At 44.4% G+C, this 16567-nt stretch overlaps 1 protein-coding gene across 1 annotated transcript in view; it reads left to right on the forward strand.

The window, feature by feature from the left end:
* The window catches only part of MALRD1 (MAM and LDL receptor class A domain containing 1), a 500931-nt gene that overhangs the window by 78271 nt on the left and 406093 nt on the right, over positions 1 to 16567 (forward strand). Inside the window, exon 12 of the mRNA XM_090049813.1 lies at positions 420 to 540. Within this exon, the coding sequence (XP_089905939.1) occupies positions 420 to 540 (121 nt within the window). The remainder of the gene's footprint in view (positions 1 to 419; positions 541 to 16567) is intronic.

The raw sequence follows: 16567 nt of genomic DNA on the forward strand, positions 1-16567 counted from the left end.
GGCTTCAGCAGCCCATGGTATAAATGAATTCATGTCTCAATTAGAGTTGTAAACCACCACAGTTGGTTACCCTGAATAGCTCATTTAAAAAGGCATATAACTCTTGATAGTTCCTCCAGGAAGACTGTACATTCAGGTAGTGATGAATGTTATCACTTTTCATTGAAACAAGGTTATTTCGGTTACATAACTTTCTGTAAAGGTAGTTATGACTTTGAGAGTTGAGTTGTAAATTTCTAACTTGAGTCTTAATGTTCAAATATCAACCATATGTTTTGTTGGCTAATTGTATTCTTTGGAACGGGAATAGTTGTAGGTGGTATTTTACCTCCCATATGGACCTAGTAAATTATAAAAGAACTGTATTTCCTTTTATAATGCCATCTTTAATAAGATTATTCATTTCTTTATCATTACAGATCATTTTACAAGCTATAGTTCTGTCAAAGAATGCCACTGTTGCTATAGATGACATCAGTGTCACAGCGGAGTGTGGTGTTACCTATGAACCACTTACAGATAGCATCAAAGGAAGCAAAGGCAAGTGGCATTTTTTTAAATATTATGTACGAAGGACTAAGTGTTGTGTGGTGCTAATTCTCTTTTGTTGTGCTTTCCTAAAAGTTATTTTTAGTTATGGTGTTTGTCATTCTGTGGTTTCTTTTCACAAAAAGATTAAGCTTCCTAACTAAAATAAATGCTTAAATTGTACATATTTTAAACTTTTCATTGACAACACACTTCGAGAATAATTTGAATTAGATAATAAAATCTGTACTTCAGAATATGGAATTTCAGAATAATTTACATGAATTCATATAACCTAGATAAAGTCAGTGACTGTGGAAAAAAATGTATCGTATAGGTAGCTTTCAGTTACCTGGTTGTACACAGATATTTAATAAGACAGCTAATAGGCAGGAGGGGTGTGTGAAATGGGCCATATTTGATTTGGATTCGGCTGGAATCAGGAGGCAGTGTGATTCAATTCGTTGATTCGGATCACTGTCCTGATTTCAATTCGGCCAAATCTGACCCTGAAGATTCAATGCTGATTCAGAGAATCAGCGAATTGGCCATAGACACCACTTGAAAAAAAATGTTCTACATACCTCGATGTACCAGGTGTGGCTTGTGAATGCTGAGACATTGGGGCAGATGGAGTGTCCCACAGAAGTGCGGGGAAGGGGGGTTCCCAGTGTGCTGGGTGGTAGACTCAGAAGTGTCTATGAAACTATGAAGTGGACTAGAAGTACTTCCAGTCTACTTCTGGGACCGCCACCAAGTGCATAAGGGAATCCCCTCCTCCCCCACGCTCCCCCAGCTTGGTGATTGACCGTGGGGGAGCCCAGGAGGCACCAGTCACCAAGCCAGGGGGCAGGGGCAGGGTCCCTTATGTACTCCACTAGGCTGAATCCAGATGTGTAGGCATGTGTTATTTGTGGTGCTGCAAATCTCTTTGCAGCACCACAAACTGCATGAGTTGCACCTTAATCAGTGCCCAGCACTGCTAATTTGCAGTGTTGTGGCAAAATTTGTTACCAGAATTTCCTGGTAGCAAAAAGAAAAGAAAAAACAAACCCCTGGAAAAAAGCAATGCAAACCACACCAAAGTGGTGGGCGCTGGGACAAACAGAGATGAGGCAGTAGGCAGCCAAGGGCTGCCTGCTGTCTTGTCTCTGCATGCTATGGAGCCTGTGCTGAGGCACCTTGTGCCTCAGCCAACCACTGCCCAGCTGGCTGGGGCACAGGGTGCCTCAAGACAGGGGAGCAGGCAGCCCCGGGCTAGCTGCTCTCCTGTTTCCTCGTGCCTGAGCACGGAAGCTCCACAGTGGAGCCCCCACTCTGAGGCACATGGAGACAGAGGAGCAGCTAGCCCAAGCCTGCCTGCTCCCCTGTCTCGAGGCACACTGCAGCCCAGCCAGGCAGGGAGGGTCTCTCAATGCAGGGGCTCTGCAGCACATGGGCTGCTGCTCCCCCATCTCCAAGTTCCACTTCCCAGTTGGCCAGGGCACAGGGTGCCTCAGCTCAGGGGATGGCTAGCCCCTGCTGAAGCACCCTGTGCCCCAGCTAACCCCCCATCTGCAGCACACAGAGTAGCGGAACAGAGTGTCCCGCTGTAATGCACATAGGCAGGGGCACGCAGTGTGGCACAAAGCAGTGGTGCAAATTTGTGCATCTACTATTACTGCTGCTGCAAAGGCACACCCCTGCTCATGTGAACACGGCCCCAGTATGTATTTTCACAGATTGGATTTCTAAATTCTTCTGGCTCCACCAACATACACCAAATGATGATTGAAGCATGTCTTTATGAATGATCAAAAGTCCTTATATTTACATCGTGTGTACTTTTAAAGAAGGGATGATAGACTACTGACCCATAAGTATGTTTAGTGGGGTACTGAAAGCTGTTGGGGTGTAGCCTGATGCAGAATTTGGGGTCCCTGGGCCCCAATGGATATGGCCATTGATGACAGCTCCCTGAACTGCCACCTGAACACAGCCTTGCACACCAGCTGCCACTGCTATCCAAATGCAGCTTCATGTTGCAACCAGCCCTATTCCCTGTTCCCCAGTAACACTCATCTATCATACTCTGTACCTTATACTGTCATACTATCCAAACCGTGTAGGAATTATTAGAAAAGGGGTCTATTTCCCTTAAGGTTTCCTTAAAATAAAGAATCCCAGTTACATATCAGTCATACAACAGCATCCTTTTTAGAAATATGCTCTTAAAGGAGAAGTTCCAGTAGTCTTGACAAAACTAGTTTTGCTGCATCTCTGGGAGGCCCCCAGGAACCAAGGTAAGGAGGCTGCGGCCAAACCAGGTGCTGGCCCCAGCCTGCCCTACCCCACCTGGGGCAACTTGCCATATACCAGAGTGCGTGTGCAAGGGGATTCCCTGGGAACTAGTAGCAGTAGTGAAAATATGTGCTGCTGTTATTTGTCCCCAGGAAAATGCATGTTCCTGCTCATGGGGATACGTCCAAAGTTGCTAAATTCATTCTTGATAGGTCCACATGTACTACATGATTTATGCTTGATTGTTGTTGAATAAAATGGCACACTGCTGGAGAGACCGCTTGTGCTCAGAATGTCTTCAGTGGAGTTGAACACCTAAGTGTCATAGCTGCTTCTAAAAAAGTCTACATGTAAATTCTTCTGAGCAACCATCATGTATGAATCAGTAGCTCTGTCATGGGCCTGGCACATTTTTGGATGCTATTTAACACCAACTGGATTTCTGTTCTTCTTACCAAAAAAATCATTTTTGTATACAGTAACTGATCATACCTCTGTGAACTATTATCATGGAATTTTTTTTCTTAAGGGGATGTAGAGTTTAGAACCACGAAATCTTCACCTTCTTATTGTCCATCGGGATACTTGCCATGTGAAAATGGAAGCTGTATTTCATCTAACAAGTTCTGTGATTTTACACCTGACTGTGCAAATGGTGATGATGAAGCCAAGTGTCGTAAGTGAAAATATATTAACAAATAACTCATGCTTTAAGGACGTATGTGTGTATACATTGGAATCCTTATTGCTAGATTTCCATTAATTCATGAGCAGATCATTTAAAAAATAGTAACAACTCTTGAAATACAATGTTGTCACTCAGTCTGTATTGATGTCACTTTGAATTATAGCAGCTGCTTCCTCCTTTTTGTTTAAAATGAAAAAAAATCCCTGATCTGACTTTTCAACAGAATAGAGCAGTTTAGGAGATGGTATTTGATTTTTTTATAGTTATGATGTAAAGTATGAGATGAACTGTTATGTTGGATAAAGAACAATATTGCCATGGTAGTTCATGGCCTGATGCTCATAGAGAAGTATTTAGGTATCTGGTTAATTTTCAAATGAAGATGCCACCACAGGACTCGCCTACTTGAAACTCACAGTTGTTGCCATTTAGAAACTTAACTGACCATGTGAAAATGCAGTTACCCAGTTTGTATATGCAATCATGGTTGCATATGTCAGCTCTGAAAAATCAGGCCCTGCCTGCTGCCTTGACCAAAATGTTATTTTTACTATACGTTTGTTACATTTGCGAAGGAGCTACAAAGAGAGATACTTATTAAAGGCTTATAAGAAATTAAACAGATTTGTAGTAAATCAGCAAAAGACCAGCATAATTATAAAACTAGAAATACATTATCTTATGAGTAGGGATTTTGGTATTCTCTCTTTAAAAATTGCAAATTCTTTGATTTAAAAAAAAATCCCAAACACTCTAATTGAAAAACCCATAATCCACATTTTTCCACAGTTAAAATGAAATTTCACTATATTTTTAGGTATCAGTTTTATTGATATATTTACAAGTTTAAAGCAATGTGGAAGCCTACCAGTGCCTCAATCATTATAATAAATTCTAAATACCTATATATTTTGGCATTTGATTTTGGTTTTTTTATTCTAGAAATTCAGAGCTCCCCCTGCCTTTTTCACTTACCAGGACACAGGTCCAGTAGCAGCTATCGCCTCCCTGCCTCCCCTGCTTTGTGGCACTGAGCAGCCCTGATTATGCCAGTTCCCTATGCCTGTAAAACCCATTTCCCCGTAATCCCAAGCCACAGCCCCTAGCTCTGCCATGCTCCTTGCTCCCAACCCACGGCCTCCCACTTCCCCAGGTGCCAATCACTCCCAACCCACAGCCTCCTCCCCCCAGCCCTGCTGTGGTGGTGGTGGTGGTGGGGAGCTGCCAGAGCTATGGGGCCAGGCCCATGGCTTGCAGCCACCTGGCCAGCCCAGCAATACTGAAGCCCCAGCTTCTGCACATGGGAGGTGGCAGCTGCTTCTGCCAGAGTGGAGCACAGAGTCCAGCCTTCCCCATGAGTTACACAGCCAGAGCAGAGCTGAAGGGAGCTGGTGGGGGGTGGAGGAGGATGTGGGCTCCCTGCCCTGCTGTCCTTTCCCCAGGGGCCTTGGCAGCCCAGGAGGTGGGACCCAGCATGAGAGGGCGAAGAGGCTCCATGCTGCCACTGCTGCTACCACCACCAGGAGCCCCACACACTGCTATAGCAAGGCATCCCCTGCCTGCCCAGCAATGTGGAGTTCTGTCCTCTGCTGCTGCCAGGTGGGCTGGCAATGCCTCACCATGGCAGCACAATTGGTGCAGGGTTTCAGGTGATGGCAGCACTGAGCCTTTCTGCTCTGCTCTGTCCTCCCATGCTGGGTCCTGCCCACTAGGTCACAGGGATCCCCAGGGGGAGGACAGCACAGTGGAGAGCCCTGAGCTTACATCCCACATCCACCTTCACCCTGCACACACATCTGGGGGGATGCACCCCTCTATTTCCCCCTCCCCAGGAGTGTGCACAGCAGCAGGGAGGCAACCCCCCAGATGAGCCACCTGTGCCTCCGGCCCACTCCTTAACTAGCCCTGCAGCCACACATTCCTGCCTCTGTCCTGCGCCTCGGGCACTGATATATGTCACTCAGTTTGAATTCACCCATGAAAACATATTTTCCCCCTACACATAATGGTTTAAAACCAGCTATGCCTTTTAGCTTTTGCTACTCCTATTGGGAAGGCTGTCATTGAGCCTCCATTCTCATGACAGTTAGAAACCTAACTTGTGCTTTAAACTGATTCAGGGACCATTGCATTCGTATACCCATTTGTTCTTATGCCACATGGTCCTGGAGCTTTAACACCTTTTTGTCTCACTCATGTTTCCCTCAAACCAGCATAAGAAAAGGCCTCTGTCAGCTTGTGGCTTTAGCAGGGATTGTGGGCTACACAGGGGTGGGTATCCAAGTGGATGCCCCTGAAGGGCAATGGTCAAGGGAGCTCTTTAATGTTATGCTTTGGCAGGGACAGAGATGAAATGAAGGACTGTGCTTTCTGTTTGGATTTTTTTAAATTAAAGAATGTGCTTTCCTTGTAGGGAAAGGGAATGAAAAATGCATTTTGGAGACAATCATGCCCCCCCACCCTTCCCTTAGGAGGAGGGGTACGGCTTGGAAGGAATAGTAAGGGGATGTGGAGGACTCTCCTACATGTGTGGTGTGGGAGTGGGTAGGTTGGGAAGGAATATGGGTGAGCAAGACCATTGTTTTCTTTTATGGAAGTACTGAATGTGGGTTGGGAACCAAGGTTTGGTTGAGCAAGAGGGACATTCTTTTTGGTTTAGAGGCAGGAGAGTGGGAGCTGGTCAGTTTGAGTGGACTGCTTTTGAATTTGGAGGGGGCAGTCACTGGGAGAATTTTGTTTTACCTTGTGTTCTCTTAATATTTTATTCTGTTTCTGTATATTTTTATTATAAGCCACTTTTAGCCTTTTTTGGAAAGGGGTGGCATATAAATCAATTGGTCAATCAGTCATGATGATGATGATGATGATCATCATCATTTCCATCTCTTCCTGATCCTGTCTTCCAACTATTACTTACATACAATTTTTTCTGTTTGCCTTGTTTTTTGTTATTTGTAAAAGAGGCGTGCCATTTTTGACCCAGAGTGCTACCCTTTTGCACATATGATCACTCCAAATAATTTATAACAACAAATTTTAACATTTCAGTCATATGAAGCTTCTCCCCAGGCTTAAGTAAAAACAGCTGGATTGTATATAAGCTTATATAAATGAACAATTCAGATTCCTCTTTTTCATTATCCAGGCTTCTAGTACTTATATATAAGCAATTAAAGAAGTTCTTCTTTTCACATAACTGGTGCTTTAATTCATGTTGTTTTTCAGTGTTTTGATTTAGGTTAATAGAATGCTCATTTTTCCCTTTTTCCCCCCACCCCTTACTTTTGTTAGTTTAATTAACCTACACTAGTTTATATTAAACTTCCATCTTGTATCATTCCCCATCTTACTAGAATATTTGTAGCCAAATTTAAGGTTATATACTGCCCCATCCATTGTGTAAGTCATATTAACTGCAAGGTCATGGATTAACAGTAGTAGCTCATAGCTGATTCTCAACAATCTTCATTGCATTTGCTTCTTAAAAAATAAAACGGCAGTAAAGAAGATCCTGAACAGTTCTTTTTTTAAAGCCGTGTGTTTCATCCTAGAATTTGTGACCCAGGACTGCTTGTTAAAGAAGAGAAGAAAAATTTAGAACATGTAAAGAAAGCTTTTAAACTCTATGGCCACATCCAGACGATTGTGGCTGTACAATATGTGACGCAGCAAACAGATCTGCACTCCCACATACTTCACATTCAGATGTTCTCTGTGCTGCAGGGGAGTGCTACCCATGCATGCACTGCTCCACCTTCTTTTTTCTGTGGGTTTTTTTGACCTATGGGTATTCCCTATCCCAGAATGATTCTTAAAAGTTGAAGAAAGAGGTTTCCTTGGGTCAGAAAAATTTCAGGGCAATAGAAAATCTTTACAACCTACAACCAGTAGAGATCCATGGTTTTATTTTGACACACATAGGCTGTGTTCACACATGGTGTGGATGTTTGGCTCCCTGGGGACAAGTACCTTGCATCACCACTACTTGTTCCTAGGGAACACCCGTGCTACGTGTACTTTGACACATGGCAAGTTACCCCAGGTGGGGTAGGGGAGGCTGGGGCCAGCACTGAACTGGTCCCAGCAGCCTTACCTGGGGTTCTGGAGGCTTCGTGGAGCTGCAGCAGTGATTCTGCCATGCAGAGCTTGGCTGGCAGTCACAGCCCAGCTCCACTTTTGAGTGGTACACGCTGCCTGTGCATGCACTGCTCTGGCTTATTTATCAATGGGTTTCTTCAAGAGAAAAATGAATCTTTGGGTTTTTCAAGTTCAGGAATAGCTGTATTGTCAGAAAAAAAGGCACCTTTGACATCCTATCTTGTTTGGGGATAAGCAATACAGACCTTTTCTTCTTCATTTGTGGTATGGTTGAGCTTGTGGTACCTTAGGGCATCTTTACACATGCTCTGGGGTGGGTAGAGTAGTACTTTAATTAGAGTGGCTCTTGGAAGCTGCTCTAATTAAAGCACCCACAGTATCTCACGTATTCAGCATCCTGTACTTCAAAATGATGGTGGGACTGCTTTACCTAAAAATGCCCTGACCACCATTTTGAGGTGTGGGTATGCTGAATACACGTGCCACCAAGGCTGCTGGAGCATGCTAATTAGCATGCTCCAACAGACTCAGTGAACTGAGTCTTCTCTTATGCGTGCTAATTAGTATTCATTAAAGCAGGCATGTGTGTAGGTGCCCTTACTTCTCATCCTGCTTCTTGATATGCTCACTTATAGTCTTCATGCAAAGGTAAGAGTGGAAGCAGTAATAAAAAATTGCCCAAGGAAGTGAGCCATTATTTCTACTTGTTTTTCTTTCCTCTAACCCTTTCCTTGGTTTTTCTGGGATCCTTTTTCTGCCCCACCATCAGAGATAATTACTGGTGGTGTTTTACTCAAGGCCTTCAGGAGTGATGGTTTATAAATGCAGAAATTCATTGCAACTGTGGTACAGGTATTGAGTGCAGGTTACTTAAGGTAGCAAGAAACCAGACTTCCTGCTACAGTACTGAGAAATGAGTAAGTGCCATCCTAGCTTTATTTTTTCCTATTCTTTGCACCCCCATATAGATTCAATATCAAATGCATGGAGAGATGTTTCCTATTTTATCCCTCATAGAAGGAAATAGAAATGGAATGAAAGTTTAATTGGGTCTCTTGATCTTGTCCCTGGGTGGCTTTCTAGGGACTTTGAAGGCTGAAAGGGAGCACTCTAATCTAAGTATCAGCTGCCATTAATAATTTTTTTAAAATAAATAAAAATAGCATATTTTAACTGTTTTATTCTGTAGTATGATATCTCATTAGGTAAGAGTAAGATAAGATTAAAATGACACTGGAAAGTCTGAAACAATTTTATGATGTCTTTTTTATAGGAAATTTAATAAATACTTGTCTTAGCTCAGATTTGGACCAAAAATATTGACTGAAAAAGAAATTTCAGAATTATAGTCCACTCTACCAGTAGCCACTCTTACAGATTTTTCTGTTGTTTGGACAGTTATATAGTCCTAACTGGATAGTTTAGGTGGCCAAGAGTCATGTGCCTCCTCTTTACTTGGTGATATGTTATTATAATTAATAAAAACTAAATGTTTCAATTTAACCAAATATCCAAACTTAGCTGAAATAACTCAGTACATATGAAACCTTATGCACTGCAGTGTCCAGGCCAAATGGGTTGAAATAGAGTGCATTTTGTTTTACTTGGGCTTAATAAAGTTAATGTGTCCTTGCAGACAGATGTCGTTATTACCCTGTTGCACTGAACAGTTTAATATGTTTGTTAATGGCAGTGTCAGTGCCAATTATGCAGATTTTCTCTATGGGGTGTCCTGATGAGAATAATAAATAGAAGTCGGCCTGAAATGAAATCCAAGATCTGAAACATTTTACGTTTTAGAGGATTTGACTTCAGAATTTGTATGTTTGGCATTATGTAGGACCGGATTTATGGTGCAAAATCTGGTCTGAAATAAAAACCTGGATCTGGGTTTTGGCCTAAACCTACTTGCACCATACTGCAATAAAAAGTATCAGGTGTACCTTACCATAGCTCCAGATCATTTGGCCAGAGCTATAGCCCTCAGTCCTGGCTGAGCTGTAGCTCTTCTCCTGACAGGCTGTCAGAGAGTCAGTTTCTCATAGAAACATAAAAACGAAGAACTGCCATTTACTGGATATGACCATTCGTCCAGTTTGCCCAGCATCCTGCCTCCACCAGGAGGTACCACCATCTTCCCTTGGCTGCTTTTGGAGCTGATGGGGCCAGGGAGCAGCAGGAGCCCTGCTGAGCTGCTCGAGGGGAGGAGTTACCTCTTGCCTCACCCACCACCACTGCAGCCGCCTGCAGCAAGAGGGGACCCTACAATGCCAGTGGCACCCTTCACCAGCAACACTTCCAGCTTTCCCACTAGCTGCTCCAGCAGCAACCCTTGGGCATTTATACACATACATTTTTGTGCAGGGACATGCTGGAAATCTGGCAGGTCAGAGCAGACTCGAAGGCTCCACTCGCAAGCTGACACACACTGCACTGTGGTGCGTGCAGTTGTATAAGCGGTGAAATGCATGTCAACATGCAGAAAATGGCAGCGGTGCGCTTTTGAACTAAAGCACCTCTGATGTATTTTAATTCAAAAGCACACCACCACCATTTTCTCAGTGCTGATGTGCATTTTTCAGCTTATACAACTGCACGTGCTTCAGTGCTGCGTGCTTTTCAAAGTGCTTACCACTGTGGTGCATGCATGTGTACAAATGCCCTCTGTGTTTGCCCTCATGTGGGTGAGTCCTGTGACAAAACAAAAATCCCCAATTTTTAGGTTAAAAAAAGTAATCCAAAGTCCACATTTTTCCATGATCAAAATGAAACACCGCCATGATCAAAATGAAACACCACTATCTATATTATCTATATATTGGTGGTATTTCATTTTGATCAGCATTATATATATATATAAGTGGTATTTCATTTTGATCATGGAAAAATATGGGTTTTGGGTTATTTTAATCTGAAAATTGGGGATTTTTTTTTTTTTTTTAATCGGAGAAAACCAAGTTCCCCTGTGCTTTCCTCTTCCACTACCAAGGGTTCTGATATGTGAAGGCTGGTCTCCACATCCAGGTCCCCAGAGATGGATGCCTAGGGCACTAACCTCCTTGTGGAGCCCCTGCTGAAAAACCCCAGCTGGTAGTGCTGGCAACAGAGGTGCCCTGGATGCACCAGAGGATGGTCCTGGTCAACATCATTGATATCAGACACCTCCTGGACTATGCCAGGCAGGGGTAGGGGTAGGTGGATCCCTCTGCACTGGCTCTGTGCATGGAGCTGCCCACGCTGCTTGCTCTCTGAGACTTACTTTAGAAGGTGAAGGCTGTCCTTCCACCCACTACCCTCACCTATACTGGCCAAGTCCTGTGTGAAGGTAGTCCCTGCCCCCTGGTTTACCCAACCCCCCAGAATTTGTTGCAAGGCCACTGCCTCAGCAGGTACCATAGCACTTACTGCCCCGTTCTCTCAGCAGGCTGTGGGATACCAAGCTGGTCCACCTCCAGACAGTCCACCATCACCAGCTCTACATACTTATGCTCTGCATAATCCATCATCATGTCCTTGCATCCCACCACAATAACATGAGGTGGAACATCATAGATGAGGACAGGGACTAGGGTCCCTGCTAGAGAAGTCTGTATTCAACTTTGATCCCACAAGCCACTGGGGACCTCAGCTAGCAGCTCCTCCATGGAGCCATTGCCATGTGCATGTATCTGATGCACTTTATGGTCACCTGCAAAACCTGCCACTTTTGCCAACAATGGGAAACCTGGTGTATGCCTACCTCAAATGCACTAGGTTGCAGCCCCTTTTCTACCTCCTCCAGAACTTCCTGCTCAGGTTCTGTCTGCACTTCTTCCCACACCTAGTCATAGGCACCCTGGACCTGAACAGGGTTTGACTAGGTTTCTTTTCTCTTGGTCCTCTCTCACTTGCAGCCTCTAGAATTTAAGGTCTACTAAGTGTTGATTCAGAGGTTGCACCCCTAACTCCCGTATTCAATAGCTATTGATGCACCTTTCTTCCAAGAATTTTTCCAATCACTTTTTGAATCTGATTAAACTGTCAGCTTCCACAAGGTCTTGTGGCAATGAGCTCTGTACTTTAACTAAATGCTGTGTGAAAAAGAACTTTCTTTTGTTAGTTTTTAACTGCCAGCTAGCAATTTCATTTTAATGACTCTTTTTCTTGTATTATGAGAGACAGTAAATAATAAATCCCTATATACTGTTTTTTCACCATTTAGTATTTCGTAAACACTTATTATTTATACTCACACTTTGTTTTCTATATTTAAGACATGTCTGTCTTCAGTCATGTTCTTCCACGTGCAGAACAATTCTTTTTTTATTATTATGATTTTTGTTTCTACCAGTTTTTCAGGAATAGGAGTTAAACTCACCAGCCTGTTATTCCCTGGGATACCAGAGCCCTTTTTAAATATTGGAGTCACTCTGGCAACCCTCCGGTCCACTGGTACTGATGCTCTTTTAATGATAGGTTGCATACTACAGTTAGGAGTTTAGCAGTTTACTGTCTGAGCTCCTTCAGAACTGTAGGGTGAATATCATCAGGTGCTGGTGATTTGCTCCTGTTTAGTTTATCAGTTTCTTCTTTGACCTCATCTATTGCAGCTTCAGTTTGGGTCAGTTGGACTGACTTGTCCCAAGAGAGGAATAGATCTGGTGAGGGAATTTCCCTAACCTCTAACCTAACTTTTTCCACAGTGAAGACAGACACAAACAATACATTTAGTTTCTTGGCAATGGCCATATCATCCTTTGGATGATCGGGTACAAAAGGAGTGCTAAAGGCACACCTGACTCCCTGGCAGGTCTTCAGCTTCTAATGTACTTAAAGAATTTTTTGTTTTTACCTTTTGTGTCTCTAGCAAGTTTGTCCTCACATACTTTCATAGCTTATCTTATTATAATTTTACATTTGATTTGCCAGATTTTGTGCTTTTTGTTTTCCTCATTAGGATATGACCTTCACTTTGTGAAAGAAGTCTTTTTTCTATTTATTGCTTCTGTAACTCTACCACTGAACCATGCTGGCTTGCATTTGGCCTCCTTTCCATTTTTTTTTTAAGTTTGTGGTGTGCTTTTGCTTTGTGCTGCAAATATAATATTCTGAAGCAGTTCCCACACTGCTGGCAAGTCCTTCACCTCGTCAGTGACCCCTTTTAACTTTTATCTAACTAGCTTCCTCATTTTGGTGTAATCTCCCTTTATAAAGTTAAAAGATGCTGTGATAGATTTATTTTTACCTCTCCTCTTACAGGGATGTACAACTCAATTGTATTATAGTCACTATTGTGGAGCACCTCAGTAACATACCCTTCACATTATGTAGGACTAGGTCAAGAATTGCCTTTCCTCTTCTAGGTCCCATGACTAATTGCTCCAGAAAGAAATCTTTTACATTAGTCATCTACCCAAATCATGCTGGAAGTGCAGTCACTCTACAGCAGCTCCTTTAATCTTGCTCTTTTTGCCATGTGCCCCCCGTGCCTCTGATTGGTGGAGGGGCCCCCAGCAGCCCCACTGCCCACCACTTGTTCCTGATCCGCTGGGAGGCAAAAACCATGGTTTTAAATATGCCACCGTTTTTGAATCCTAGCTGATCAGCAACAGGCAGGGGTCGCCAGGGACCCTCTGCCAGTCAGTAGCGGGAGGCAAAAACTGTAGCATATTTAAAGCTTTTTTTTTGCCTTCCAGCCAATCAGGATTGAGTGGAGCCACTGGGGCTTCTTGACCAATCAGCAGCAAGGAGGTTTGGGGAGGGGTGCACAGCAAAAAGAGCAAAATTAAAGGAGCGAGTGCTCAGTGCACTGCTGGCACAATTTGGGTAGTTCCCTATTTATAATGTCAAGTAATTTGGTCTTTGCATTCCATCCTGTGGTTAGAGTGACTTAGTTGGGGAGTGGGTACACTGGTGCCATGTGGAATTCTGGGGCTGGGAATCAAGAGATGCCAGTATAACTGTAGTATCGCATATAATATGTGTCCAAACTTTGAAACAGGAACAGTTTTGTAGCCCTACAGATGTGTATATCTGTCCTCTTAATTTCTTTGGTGCTACAAATATAAGGTCTGTCCATGGCCCTAATGTATTTTTAATGAATCACAGCAACATTTGTCAGTGGGTTTCCCTATGTAATACTAGAAGACCATTTAGTGTTTCTGCAACTTTCAAAGCGCTTCTAAATGTTGAACGGCGTTCAAGGGCCTCATCATACTAAAACAGATTGTAGTAGTTCTTTATGGTCATCTCAAACACATTTTGTTCAGACCCTTGTTCTTTAAAGGGCCTTGGATTGAAAAGTAATCATTTTAAAGTACCTGTCATTATGTGTTATCTCCATGGTGAGAAAAATATCTAAGTAGAAGGTTTGGCATAAGACATTGCTGTCTAAGGGTCTGATCCTGGAAACACATATGCATATGCATAACATTACTCAGGCAAATGGTCCCAAGTTTGACCATAAACTGCATCCTACTGGAGGGTGTGGTGGCAACCTAGCAGGGCTACTTGTGGCAGGGTAGCTCCAATAAAATACCACAATGTTGCAACCTCCAGAGTGAGGTAAATATAGGACACCTTAAAACCCACTTCTTTGTGGTTACTCCTTGGTTGGAGAAAGAATAAGAGACATCATCCTGATAGAAACGAGCCCTCACTGAGGCATTAGGCAATCAGCCGACTTTTTTCTGTGTTGGTCTCTCACCACCATCAAGGTCCTGAACACCTAGACTCAGTCTGGCATTGGGATTCTGTCTTAGTGATCTATAGGGGGGATGGTTGGTTTTGGGCAGCCTCCACTCCTTGATACCTTGCTTAAGCATATGAATTGAAGGTCTTGGTGTGATGGTTGTAGATCTCTTATGTGTACACCATGATCCAGAAGATAAACAGTTGCCTACTGTACCAAGTGAGCATCCTGGGGCCAGTCCAATCATTGGCCCATCCACCTGTCTCTGGGCTAACCACCTACCTAACTTACTGTAGTTGGTATCAATTAGAAGGTGTCAATGAGGCAGGAGGCTGCCGATTTACTTGCCCAAATGCCAAGGGCCTATATACATGGCTCTGACCTTCCCTATATTGTGTCCCATGCCTCACAGGTGGTATCTATGGCCTAATACCCAGCCTTAACTTGTTTGGCCTAACACCTGGCCTTTAAGTCCATTCCCTCACAGTCACTCCCCACTGGATCTCGTAATCTCTGTGCCCTCACATAGGGCTCTCCTTCAATCAACCAGGGCTCCCAGCCCCTACCTACTCAGGGTTCCAAGTCTGGCTCAGGACCCTCTCAGTCCCATACTGGGGCTTCAGGACCCTGCCTTACATTGGGCCTCAATCCCCTGTCCTACACTGAGCTTCCCAGATCCCCTTATCCCCTTGCTTGAGGAGCCTTGCATCTAGCTCCTTCAGCTTAGGGCCCCACTCCCCTGGAGCCTCACACCCAGGTCCTTAATGCAACTCAGTACTCACAGTGAGCCTGGATGCTGGACCCCTTCCTGACCTGGGCTCTGCCTCAGAACTCACTGTGAGCCTGGGTCCTTGCTGTGACTTTGGGGTGTGCTCCTCTAGCCTTTCCCCTCCATGGGATCACATGCAAGGCAGTTGGGGCTGAGGCTTTCTGGTGCCACATATTCACCCTTCACTGGGGAGGCCCCAGGTGTGGCATTTCCTGGCCCACCACACCTTCCTGCCCCAGAAGGGTGTAGTTTTAGATCATGCTCTCCACCTCAGGGTGTTGAGGGAGCTAGCTGGGCCCTTGGCATGGCTTTATGAGCACTCGTGGTGCTCGGGCCAGGTGCCAGATGACTGGAAGATAGCTAATGTGGTCCCCATCTTCAAAAAAGGGAAGAGAGAGGACCTGGGCAACTATAGGCCCGTCAGTCTTACCTCTATCCTTGGGAAACTCTTTGAGAAGATCCTCAAGGAGCACATCTCTGATGGGCCAGCGTCAGGGATGATGCTCAAGGGCAACCAGCATGGTTTCATTAGGGGCAGGTCATGTCAGACCAACCTAATTGCCTTTTATGATCAGGTCACAAAGGCAATGGATGCAGGTGTTACCATGGATGTAGTCTTTCTAGACTTCAGCAAGGCCTTTGACACCGTCTCCCACTCCATCTCATTAAAAAAACTAGGCGACTGTGGCATTGATTGGCTCAAGGGTCGTACTCAGAGGGTTGTGCTGGATGGGTCATATTCGACCTGGGGGGAAGTGGGCAGTGGAGTCCCCCAGGGCTCGGTCCTGGGGCCTGTGCTGTTCAATTTCTTCATCAGTGATTTAGACGATGGGGTGAAATACAACCTGTCTAAATTCGCTGATGATACCAAAATTTGGGGTGAGCATGCTAGTAGGGAGGGAAAGACTGCAACAAGACCTGGATAGGTTACAGGAGTGGGCTGACATAAACAGGATGCATTTCAATACTGACAAGTGCAGAGTGCTGCACTTAGGCAGTAGAAACCAGCAGCACACTTATAGAATGGGAAAATCCCTCCTTGAGAGTATGGAGGCAGAAAGGGATCTTGGAGTCATTATTGACACCAAGATTAACATGGGCCGACAATGCAAGGTCACGGTTGGCAGGGCTAACCAGACCTTGTCGTGCATCCACAGGTGCATCTCAAGTATAGAGCCAAGGAGGTGATCCTCCCCCTCTATGCGACGCTGGTCAGGCCACAGCTGGAATACTTCCTAGGTGCTGGCTCCTACCCTGGGGATCTTTAAGAAGAGGCTTGATGACTACCTGGCTGGACTCATTTGAGTCCAGTCTTTTCTCCCGCCCAGGCAGGGGGTTGGACTTGAAGATCTACAAGGTCCCTTCTGACCCAACTTCTATGCTTGTATGATTCTATGCTCCAGGACCAGGAGCCTCCAGCCATCCACATAGCTCCTACCTTTAACTAGCAGGCTCACCTTTCAGAGTTTGGGTTGAGTCTCAGGCTTGAGATCTTGCTGTTTTGATTGGTGGAGCCCATCCACCAATCAGGAGG

The sequence above is a fragment of the Crocodylus siamensis genome, chromosome 5 (genome assembly GCF_052110815.1).
Source record: "Crocodylus siamensis isolate JL-2025a chromosome 5, ASM5211081v1, whole genome shotgun sequence".
Lineage (NCBI taxonomy): Eukaryota > Metazoa > Chordata > Crocodylia > Crocodylidae > Crocodylus > Crocodylus siamensis.